We start from the raw sequence: 12,131 nt of genomic DNA, 5'->3' as shown, positions 1-12,131 counted from the left end.
GATGGTTGTGTATAGTAGGAAGAGAGGGTGGAAGAAAATGGCAAACTAATACATATAAGTTAAAGAGTTTTCCAATGTTCCCTTGAAATGTTCTCAGATTAAAATGGTGTAGGGTTTCCTGCCGGAGCAGGGGGTTGGACTCGATGACCTCCAAGGTCCCTTCCAACTTTATTATTATTATTACTATTACTATTACTATTACTATTATTATTATTATTATTATTATTATTATTATTATTATTATTATTATTATTATTATTAAATATAATAGAATGGAATGGAATGTAGTGGAGTGGAATAGAATTGAAAGGGACCATGGATGTCTTCTAACCCAACTCCCTGCTTGAGCAGGAGACTCTATACTGGACAAATGGCTGTTCAGTCTCGTTTTGAAAGCCTCCAGTGATGGAACACCCACAACTTCTGAAGGCAAGCTATTCCACTGGCTGATTGCTCTCACTGTTAGGAAATTTCTCCTTAGTTCTAGGTTGCTTCTTTCCTTGGTTAGTTTCCATTCATTGTTTCTTATCTTGCCTTTTGGTGCTTTGGAAAATAGTTTGATCCCCTTATCTTTGTAGGAGCCCCTCAAATATTGTAATACTGCTATCATGTCTTCCTTAGTTCTTCTTTTCACTAGACTAGACATACCAAGTTCTAATTCCTGCAACTGTTCTTTGAACGTTTTAGCCCCCAGCCCCCTAATCATTCCTGTTGCTCTTTTCTGCACTCTTTCCAGAGTCTCAATATTTTTTTTTTTATATTGTGACCAGAACTGGATGCAGTATTCAGTTCTAGTCATAAATAAATAAAAATAATTCTTACTAAATATCCATTTCTTGCACTTTCCATTACTTATTCAAATGTTTAGTGCAAGCAACACAGGAAAATTCAGCAAAACAGAATAAGAAGTCATGAGGTTTAGTAGTGTTCCCACACTTTTTCTTAATTCATGAAGAAATGCACTTAAGAAAGCTGCTATCTGATTTGAGAAGCAAAGTTGAGATGCAGCCTTCTGAATTAAGTCCTATATGCATTGCTTTGGTTGTCCAATCTGAGATTACTTGGAAGGCTTTAAAAGAGGACTAGATAAACTCATAACTGCTATTCATCCTGACTATAAATTAATTCTAGTATCGGAGCAACTCTGGCCTTCAGTATCATTTGCTAGGACCATGAATTGGAGAATGCATTTCTATTTATGTTCTCATTTTGAGTATTTATGTTCTCATTTTGAGCTTTCCATAAACATTTGATTATGTGTGAAGAAAATGTTGGCTCACATGGTTTTCCTTATGCTAACAGGATCTTCAGTCTCAGAGACTGCCCGTTAACTTCACTGGGGAATTCAAAAATTCAAAGTATAGAAAAGAAATAGGAGTTTATGTAAAAATTATACAGTATAGCTGGCCATTTCAAGTTATGATTTCAGGTAGTTCACATTACAATAAAATTACACAGTATCATAAAAGCAGCATTACAATGTAGCCAAGGCTCCTATAAAACTATTTCCCAATCAGAACACATACATGTCGGAATCTAGCAACCTGATCCATACAGGATGTCTGAGGGAAAAGGAAGCCCTTCAGGGCATATCAGAAAGTTAACAGGGTTGGAGGTTGTTTTAAAGGGCAGGCACCACAACAATGCAAATAGGCCTCTGAGTCCCAAAGGATGGCTTAATTATATGGAAGAGACCTGGATCATGCCCATTTGGTTAGATTTGGTGCAATAGATCAGAGGTCTCCAACCTTTCTTGGTTGGCGGACTGGAGGGAAAGGGCGGGGAAAGCATTTTACGTGCATGTGCATGCACACACAAATGGGGCCGTGAGCATGTACGACACAAATGGGGTGGTGCTAGTGCCCGCGTGACACTCACTGACATCACCCCATTTTTGTTGCGTGGGTGCTAGCACCACCCTGTTTTCATGGTGCGGTGCCCCATTTTTGCCATGCAGTGCTTTTCCCTGTGTGGTGCCCCATTTGTGTAGCAGCGGCAGCATTAACGCGAGTGGGGTTGAGTGCACGCACAAACATGTGTGTGCCCTGGCCAGCCTGTTCCATGGCCCAGTGGCCAGCAGGCCAAAGCCTGGTAGTGGACCGCGACCCAAAGGTCGGGGACCCCTGCAATAGATGAACACAACTGAGGACAGGGAATCCCATAAATAACTGTGGCACTTCTGTCACATGGAGTTTTATAGGTAACCGCCAGTGAACCTAGGATCAGGAGTCTTGTAGCTTGAAAAATAGTGGTGTTACTCAGCTACAGCCAGAGATGTACCTGAGTAATGCCACTATTTGATGTACTTAGGTACAACCAAAGAAGCCTCCATCACTGCATTCTGGACCAGCTGCAGCTTCTGAGCATTTTTTAAGAGCAGCCCCATGTAGATCTCATTTCAATAGTTCATTTGTCAACTGAGAAGTGACTAAAGCATGTTTCATTCTCCAACTTCCTTGTATTGATAATGATCTGCAGATATTATATCCATATTCGGTCCAACCTGAACAGAGTGCTTTGCATAAATAAGAACTCTACTGTGCAGAATTTCCAACCATGCAAAACGTTGTAACTTGTGTTCCACTGACTTTCTTTGCCAAATTTCCGAATCAGCTTGGGGAGAATGGGAATTCGAGCTACATCGACCTGCTTTTGTTGTGTCTTCGTTTTCTGAATTTGTAGATTAGAATGATATGGCACCTGCGTATTTGTTTCCTAACAAATATAGGAAAGAATGGTTGTTTTTCTCCAAAAGTATTGTGCTAACTTTACTTAATGCTTCTTTTTACAAGTCTTTCTTAAGGAAAGTATAAAGCAATTTTGGAAAAAAAAGTATTTTTTCTTAGGCCTGATGAGTTTGTTGGCTGATCCTTCTTCAACAAAGCATGTTTATAAAAAGGCTGTATGCTATTTGTTTTCACAAAGCCTATTTAATTCAAGGACTCCCCATGTGTTTGACAGAAATAAGCAATGGAAGTTCTACTCTGATCAAAGTAGGGAAACGGATGAAGCTATCGAAACTAGCCTAAGAACTCCCATCCGTTTGACTTATACAGCCAAAAGAAGGCTTCTAGCTGGTTTTGTTATTTTTTTTTTACCTTTTGCCAAAAAGCTTTTTTACATTTGCTTTCTTGAAATAACAGGTGTTATCATCCAGGTTTTTTGGAGGAGAATTTTTAATAGGCCAGCAATGATATGTCTGTTATTAAAAGCATATTGGATAGCAATTAAAATTCTTCATGGGTGCTGTTCGTAATTATGCTTCCAGGGCTTTAGAAGAACCTAATTTAACACAAATATGTTTGCAACTTCTCATATCTTTATAAGGAAATTTTGTTTAATTATTATTTATTTATTTTATTTATTTAGAAAATGTATATTGCTGCCTACTCACACATGGCGACTCAAGGTGGCTTACAGGACATAAAAGCACAATATCAAAGAAATACAAATAAGAGAATAATAACCCCCCCTCCCACCTTAGATACAATGCACATCCATGCCAGCCATTTAATGGGCTCCATCCTGCTCTGGGCTCCACAGACCCGCTGGCAGAACCACATTTTCAGGTCCTTCTGAAAGAGTGTTAGAGTGAGGGCCAGTCTAATTTAATATTGAAAAGCAGCAAATTTACTTCACTTACAGGTAAATAGCTTCAGTCTGATTTACTAATTCAACCCAGATATACCTGCTTACAGAATGTTATAGCATCAATAAATATGTGAAATATAAGCAGTACATCTTCCTAGTGAAAATAATAAAGGTATTATATTATTGCACCAAGTTTATGACTTTACACGTCTACTCAATACAATCTGTCTACCGAACAAAATGAAGAAATGCTTGGGATGCAGTTCTGTAGATGATATTCATATTAAGCAGTAAGAACTTTAAACAAAATAAATGGACTAATTCACCTGAAACCTATTCAGAATTAAGGATGAATAAAAGCCATCTATAGACAAACATCTGTCTTTTCTGGCAAGCCATAAGTCACCATTAGAAAAAACTGGTATGATTATTTAAAAAAATGGCATGATTTCATTGTCATATTTTAATGGAAAGAACTGGTTCAACTGCAGAATACAGTACAGAAAAAATAGTGGTGACATATCTCCCTCAAATTGAATTCAACTCTGGTGATATGGGCACATCCATGGAATTTTCTTGGTAGCAGTTTGGAAGTCATCTGTCATCGCCTTATTTCAGGATATTTGTAAAACCTCTCAGCTGAGATTACAGATAGTCCTCAACTTACAACCAAATTGAGCCCAAATTTCTGTTGCTAAATGAGACATTTAAGTGAATTTTGCACCATTGTAAGACCTTCCTTGCCACAATTGTTAAGTGAATCACTGCAGTTGTTAAGTTAGTAACATGGTTGTTAAATGAATCTGGCTTCCCTGTTGACTTTGCTTATCAGAAGGTCAGAAAAGGTGATTGCATTACCCTGGAACAGTCATAAATATGAGTCGGTTGCCAAGCGTCTGAATTTTGATCATGTGATCATGTGCTGCAATGGACATAAATGTGAAAAAATGGTCATAAGTCACTTTTTCAGTACCATTATAACTTTGAACAGTCATTAAATGAACTGTTGTAAGTTGTAAGTTGAGGACTACCTGTATTGTGAGGATTCAAAGTATGAACCCCTTCATGCCTTAAATATGGAGCAATTTGCTGAGTCTCTGGCTAGAAATTACAGCTAATGCAGCTTTAACTCACCAATCCATATCAAGAATATATTCATTTCTGGGAAAGGTGAGAAAAAGAAGCAATACATGTAAATCACCATGGATATAACAGTCATCTGCACTTTCTCATTCACATTGGGCAATCATCTATTTCAAGTAGCTTCATGCTTGTCTGCAATACAGATTCCTTTCTGTCCAAACCAAGCCAGCTAAGAGGAACAGGGCTATGCTTGAACTTTTTGAAATTGATTTAATTCCCAGTCTTTATTAGGAAAATCTTACAAATGACATAATGGGAATCTTCCTGTCAGCCATTCCAACTTGGTCAGTTAGAAAAGAAAGACTTTCAAGTCCATGATTAGCTAAAAGTATACTTTACTAAAGCCAAGTCGTACAGAGGAAGCAAAGCTAGATCTGAAGTTTTTGCACTCAAAGCATATGGTTAACTTTTTCCTTGTTCCCACCTACCCCCCAACCCCCCGGTTAGCAGTGAGTGTTCAATTATGTGCTAACAAATTGTTTGGGGGCTGGATGGTTCTGCATGACCTTGGAACAGCCAGCGGGTCTCATGGGCCGGTCCAATGCTTAGTTTCAATTCCTCTCATGCTATCCCCCCCCTTATCCCACTCCACATCTCCCCTCCCCATCAAATATGGCAGACTGACAGCAGGCAATGCATATCAGAACAGGATGGCTGTCCTGACACTCTTATTCAGATATTGACCAGGACTAACTGTGCACAGGTTTTTTGAGATTAACTAATATTGACTAGGTAGGTTATTTTCATGACAATGCCAACTTGTATTATATTAAAAGGGGATTGGATATATTCACAAAATGTAACTATGGTAGCCAGAACAATGGCTAGCAATCATGATGAATATAAATTATATGCAGATTTGGAATGAGTATGCTGAGGAACACAAATGAGACAGCACTAATCTAATCGGTCTGGCTTCCCTGAGAAAGTGATTGGGCAGTGTGGGAAAAAAAGGATACAAAATTATAATAGGCAAGGGAGAACTATATTTTACTAAGAGCATAACTAGTAGATTTTACCTGCACCTAAATATTTCATAAATATTAAACATGATCTATTGGTATACATGGGAATGGGTGTGTGACCTAAAAAACTGGGGTTGCATTCTGAAATCACAACACATATTTTACCAAGATTTTTTGTGGAGATGTGTGTGTCATACGTCCTGATTTATCCAAATGACACTTTCTCCAATATACAGTGAAAATAAATGCCAATATACTGTTAAAAAAAATGCATAATACTGATATTGCAAGCTAATGCATTCAGAAACATTCCCTTAATGCTTTATATATGGAGCAGTTTGCTGACATAAGGAAGCGTGGTATTTATTACCTGTATATCACAAAGCTTTATTATATCACAAAGATTTATTTTATTTTGTTTGAAAAAGATCGCAATTTTCATTGCTAAAGACACATTGTCCCTGTTTGGAATAAAATAGTATCTGCTGTAAAAACAAGTCACCTCTTTTCTCTGTTAAATGATAACTAGATTGTTACTCATCAGTTAAATGAAGCTTGCTGTGAAGAAAGGTATTTAGCATAGGATAAAAATCAAACTTTATGATTTGGAAGAAAGATGAGAAAATCAACGCTAATATTTTCCTTTTGGATTTGCATTTCAAATTGATACTTAGTAGACTGCATATGTATTAATTTATTATAATGCAGGTGTTTGGAAGCAGAGCAAGATTTTAATTTGAGTGACTTTTCTCTCCTCCTCTTCCTTAGGTAATCAGCTCAGATACTGGATCTACAGTTATCTTCTGGTTGATTGATACTGGGCAGAAAATCAAAGAGTTTACCGGTTGTCATGGCAATGCAGAGATCAGCACTATGACTCTTGACGGGACTCAGACACGGCTCTTCACCGGGGGCACAGATGGAACAGTCAAGGTGTGCACTATGTGTGTTTAAGAAAGGGGGTGGGGGAATGAAGTGGGCTGAACCATTTCATATTATCAGAGGGGTAGCATCCACCTGTTAGAAATTCCACTAGTGGAACTCAAAGTGGTACTTATTTTTTTTTTATAAAATAGCCAATACTTTTAAACAATAATAACAATATTGTTTATTAACTTAACTTGAAAAATAAAGTATTTATAATCCTTTTCTGTGCTTCCATGTAGATTGGAAAAGTAGACTGGGTAACTCAGACTGTGTTTAATTTGTGCTTCAATTCTTTCTGGTTTCTTCTTTACCTTATAAATGTATGTTGTCCTGCTTTTTTTTTTTTTTTAAATTCATGGCTTAGGATCATTTTTCACCTCAGATGGAAGTTAGGATGAGAAAGCATTTAAATTCTGGAATTGGAATACAGTCAAGGATACTGACATAAGGATACTTTGAATATGTTCTTCTAACACATGGATCACCTAAAGTTCTAGCAGATAATTTTCACAACAGAGCAAACCTGATTTGTCTTAAAATGGGTCAGACTTTCTTTGGCATGTCAAAACCCTGCTCAAGTGCTTAATGTATAGTTCAAAATACAGTGCAAACTCAGAAAATGGATATATTTAGTAAACATGTTAGGTGTCTTAAAATTTTCTCTATAAAATTTAGTTTCTGTGCTATGTTTGGAAGAGCAAAGAAACATAGCAGGAGGTGAACTTAAGCCCAGGGGAACTGTGAATTCAGAGATGCAGAGCAAACAGGATTTCTAGGTTAATAAATAGCAGCAATAACAGAGAATTCTAAGGAAGAAATGAAAGAAATCGTAAAAGAAGAAGCAAAACTGTGATATATAAATATACCTACTTCACAGAGGAGGATGAACCACTTTTGGACATGATCATGGGTTTGTAAAGGGAGAAGTAATTTTAATTCATCTGTATGAGCCAAAAATCAGTGAGTAGATGAGTGTGTGTCTCAAATCAGATAAAAAAAATATTACATTTCACATTTATGACAAGTTTTTGATTGATGTGTCTGTGTGAACAACAAACTATTTCCACAAGGATATTCCTTCTGTCTCCAGCTCTGCTACAGATAGACATCCTGAATGTATCAAGCTTTGTCTTCTGATGTGATAAAGAATGAAGAATGGGTTTATTAATTTGAATTGTGCCAAAAGGTTCCATATGATTAACAAATCAGTAGATGAAAACTAGCTGTGTTTCACTTAACTTTTGGTTGGCTAGTATAACATTAAGTTGGTATTGTACAGTAAATTAGCTGCAGTGGTAAGATCTTTAGATTTAAAAGGTTTACAGATAACATTGGTTTCCCCATCAGTTATATTATTTCCTCCCCCACACATGAATTATGTAGCCTTAAGATTTTTAACATTATTTTTGAAGTTACCGAGAAACATTTTACTCTACGGTTTTGATACACTGATTTTTCTATTTTCCAATTTAATTGCTTCATTATTGAGAATAATAAATCATAAAATACAAATTAAGATTGAGTACAATCATATCTATAGAGTAGAAACTAGAGGCAAATAGCCCTATGATGATGAAAGTAAATTAAAATGTTCAAAAAATAATAATCAGTGTTAAATGTGATTTGTAATATATATATTGCTAATAACGTTAAAACTAAAGACGTGACTCCTGGGTATAATCATCTTCAAATCAATAAAACGTGAACACCAGGAGTATAATAAACTAAAAAAGTTTAATATCATAGATAATCACCAAGCTTTCATTGGTATCTTCCGACATTGTCAGGGCTAAATGCCAGTCCATGGGAGAGTTCCTTTATAGATAACATGTCGTTTGCGCCCGGCTCCTGGACCTTGTCACCGATCCCAATTGATTGGGCTGCACTCTAATTACAGCTTTCGTGCCGGTGACTAATCTTTTCTTGCCTCTCCTGCCTACGTATATATATATAAACATAGGGCTGCTTATATTATACTGTTGATGCTATTGATAAGAAGTTGTAAAGTGCACTGAATTATTTTGCAATATGAAAAATGTTAAACTTAATACTAAAGTCTCCATCCTATTATTATCTATTGCTATTTTTCAATATTAATTTTTTTTCAAAAAAATACTATAAATCAGATATCCTGATTTTTCAATATTTTCCAGGTCTGGGACTTCAACGGATATTGTCACCATAAGCTCAATGCTGGAAGAGACCAAGCAGTTGAAATTTCCCAGATTTTGGTGCTAAGCTGGACTATCTTGGTCCTAGGATGGGACAGGTACTGTGAAGAGTATTCTACTTAAAAGGGACTGTAAATATAAGCCTACAATATAGAAAACTGTACTAGTGCACCTTTTGCTTCCATTAATGGGTGATAACATCTGCTAATAGTCTGTCCCAGTAATTCAAAAGCTACTTGATAATGGAAATCAAGAAAAGATGTATTCACTGGTGTAGTATAGTAAGAGAAGCTCTTATTTGTCTTGATCAAATAAAGCACTTTAGTTTTCACCAAGAAGGTCAGCAAGTTTCTTCTCAAGGTTTTTCAAGAGCAAAAAAAATTAAAATACTCCAGAGTATATTCAAAATAGGCTAGGCTTTCAAAACAAAGGAATCCATTATGAAAGGATTTGTTGAGTTTACATTCCCCCCCCAATCTCTTAAACCCTTTGGCGAGATGAAAAAGAGTGTGTTTGTGTACACAAACAGGCAGACACATATACTTTATTTAAATGCAGTGATTTGGATCCTATGCTGAAGCATACTGTAAGCCCACTTAAAATTCCTTTGTTTGCTAAGGCTAAAAATTCATGTTGCTCAGAGCAGAAGTGATTCCCTGGAGATATTCCTGTTATGATGGAGTCACAGCTTCCAAAATTTCTAGTGAATTCTTGGGGTTGTAATCATAAACCACTTGGAGATCACTAGATGTCAGCTCTTTGAGGTAGACCAGACCACAAAATCAACTCTGCAGGAAGATTAAAATATTTTTTATCGAGATAGGTTCAATAAAAAAAGATTACAAAGTGTATCTTACCTGATAATAATGTGGTAAGCCAAGAATTGCTTAAGTTGGGTGGCCTATAAATCTTTGAATAAAAAAAATATAATAATTCCTGCATATTCTTTTCTACACTATGCCAGGATGAAAAAGATAGCATAACATTGGTAAACAGTAAGATTTGATTTAAGATAATTCTCATGTTTATTTATTTGTTTATGACATTTTTAGCCCTTGCTCCCCCCCAGTGTATCACAGCTCTGAGAAGCTTACAAAATAAGACAATAAAAATGAGAATATACATAATCAAAAACATTAGTATGAAATGCAGAGGAAAAAAACACCATCTAATAGACCAAAACACTCCAGAAAGGATCTTTCAGCATTCTAGCACAGGTCTTGGAGGAGGTTTAAAAGACTAATTTAAACCAGGGTGAGGGTGGGAGCCATATAAATCTCAGAGATAATGTTGTTTCAGACAGCAGATGCCATGAGAGAGAAGACCCACTTCCTGCATCTCACTTGCTAATATTATTTATTGGATGAGAATTAGAACGTGATGACTCAGAGCAGAGGGGACCCAAAAGAAGGCACAGCCAATCCTTGACTTACAACCTTTTGTTCAGTGACTGTTTGAAGTTACAATGACACGGACAAAAAAGACTTATAACCAGTCCTCACATTTACAACTACTGAAGCATCCCCATAGTCAACACTAGTTTTAGACCTGTGAACCCTTACTCGTCCATAAATGTTATCAACGTCGTGAGGTCCCAGTTCACTGGTGGTAGACACTGGAAGGGTCGGCAGAAGGTCGTTTATTTCAGTCACCCCATTTGGGGTGACAACGACTCGCTGAGGGACTAAGTGAATTCTTGAAGTCACTAAGTGAGTTGTTGACGTCTTTTTTTGTCATAAAACTGGATGCAATTGACTTCACAATTGCTTTAACAATGGAAATTCTGATCCCAATTGCAGTCATAAGTCAAGGACTACCTATAAGGAAAAAATGGATCCAGGAAATTACAGACTTATCAGTCTGACCTCAATACCTGGGAAGATTCTGGAAAAGATAATCAAACAACAAATCAGCGAACACCTAGAGGCAAACAAAGTCATTACTACAAGCCAACATGGGTTTGTCAAAAACAGATCATGCCAGACAAACCTTATTGCATTCTTTGACCAAGTGACAAAATTAGTGGATCAGAGGAATGCTGTGGATATAATTTACTTGGACTTCAGTAAAGCATTTGATAAAGTAGATCACAACCTACTACTCGATAAGATAGAAAAATGTGGGTTAGAAAGCATCACCACCAGATGGATTCGTAGCTGGCTGACCAGCCGTACTCAGCGTGTGGTCCTCAATGGAACCGCATCTACATGGAGGGAAGTGTGTAGTGGGGTGCCCCAGGGCTCTGTTCTAGGCCCAGTGCTCTTCAACACCTTCATCAATGATCTGGACGAGGGGATAGACGGGGAACTCATCAAATTTGCAGATGACACCAAGCTGGCAGGAATAGCCAACACTCCAGAAGACAAGCTTAAGATACAGGAGGACCTGGACAGACTTGAACACTGGGTGCTATCTAACAAAATGAAATTCAATGATGAAAAAAGTAAGGTTCTACATTTAGGCAAGAAAAACCAAATGTACAGGTATAGTATAGGGGGTACCTTGCTCAATAGTAGTAACTGTGAGAGGGATCTCGGAGTCCTAGTGGACAATCACTTAAATATGAGCCAGCAGTGTGCTGCAGCTGCCAAAAAAGCCAACACAGTGCTGGGCTGCATTAACAGAGGTATAGAATCAAGATCACGTGAAGTATTAATACCACTTTACAATGCCTTGGTAAGGCCACACTTGGAATACTGCATCCAGTTTTGGTCACCACGATGTAAAAAAGATTTTGAGACTCTAGAAAGAGTACAGAGAGGAGCAACAAAGATGATTAGGGGACTGGAGGCTAAAACATATAAGGAACGGTTGCTGGAATTGGGTATGTCTAGTTTAACGAAAAGAAGGACGAGGGGAGACATGATAGCAGTGTTCCAATATCTCAGGGGCTGCCACAAAGAAGAGGGAGTCAAGCTATTCTCCAAGGCGCCTGAAGGCAGGACAAGAAGCAATGGATGGAAACTGATCAAGGAGAGAAGCAACCTAGAACTAAGGAGAAACTTCCTGACAGTTAGAACAATTAACCAATGGAACAACCTGCCTCCAGAAGCGGTGAATGCTCCAACATTGGAAGTTTTTAAGAAGAGACTGGACAGCCATTTTTCTGAAATGGTGTAGGGTTCCTGCCTGAGCAGGGGGTTGGACTCGATGACCTCCAAGGTCCCTTCTAACTTTATTATTATTATTATTATTATTATTATTATTATTATTATTATTATTATTATTATTATTATTATTATTATTATTATTATTATTATTATTATTATTATATGACACATCCTACAATATCATTCTGTACTCTCTATTCTACTGCAGATTGTCACTGACAGCT

The 12,131-nt window shown here is 37.1% G+C and overlaps 1 protein-coding gene across 1 annotated transcript in view; it reads left to right on the top strand.

Annotated features, from left to right (window-relative positions):
• The window catches only part of WDR49 (WD repeat domain 49), an 88,785-nt gene that overhangs the window by 38,359 nt on the left and 38,295 nt on the right, over positions 1 to 12,131 (top strand). The window contains exons 8-9 of the mRNA XM_029285298.1: positions 6,468 to 6,632; positions 8,780 to 8,895. Coding sequence (XP_029141131.1) covers positions 6,468 to 6,632; positions 8,780 to 8,895 — 281 coding nt within the window. The remainder of the gene's footprint in view (positions 1 to 6,467; positions 6,633 to 8,779; positions 8,896 to 12,131) is intronic.

Source organism: Protobothrops mucrosquamatus, unplaced genomic scaffold (assembly GCF_001527695.2).
Source record: "Protobothrops mucrosquamatus isolate PMUCROS unplaced genomic scaffold, P.Mucros_1.0 scaffold1482, whole genome shotgun sequence".
Classification (NCBI taxonomy): domain Eukaryota; kingdom Metazoa; phylum Chordata; class Lepidosauria; order Squamata; family Viperidae; genus Protobothrops; species Protobothrops mucrosquamatus.
This window is presented reverse-complemented; position numbering and strand designations above follow the sequence as displayed.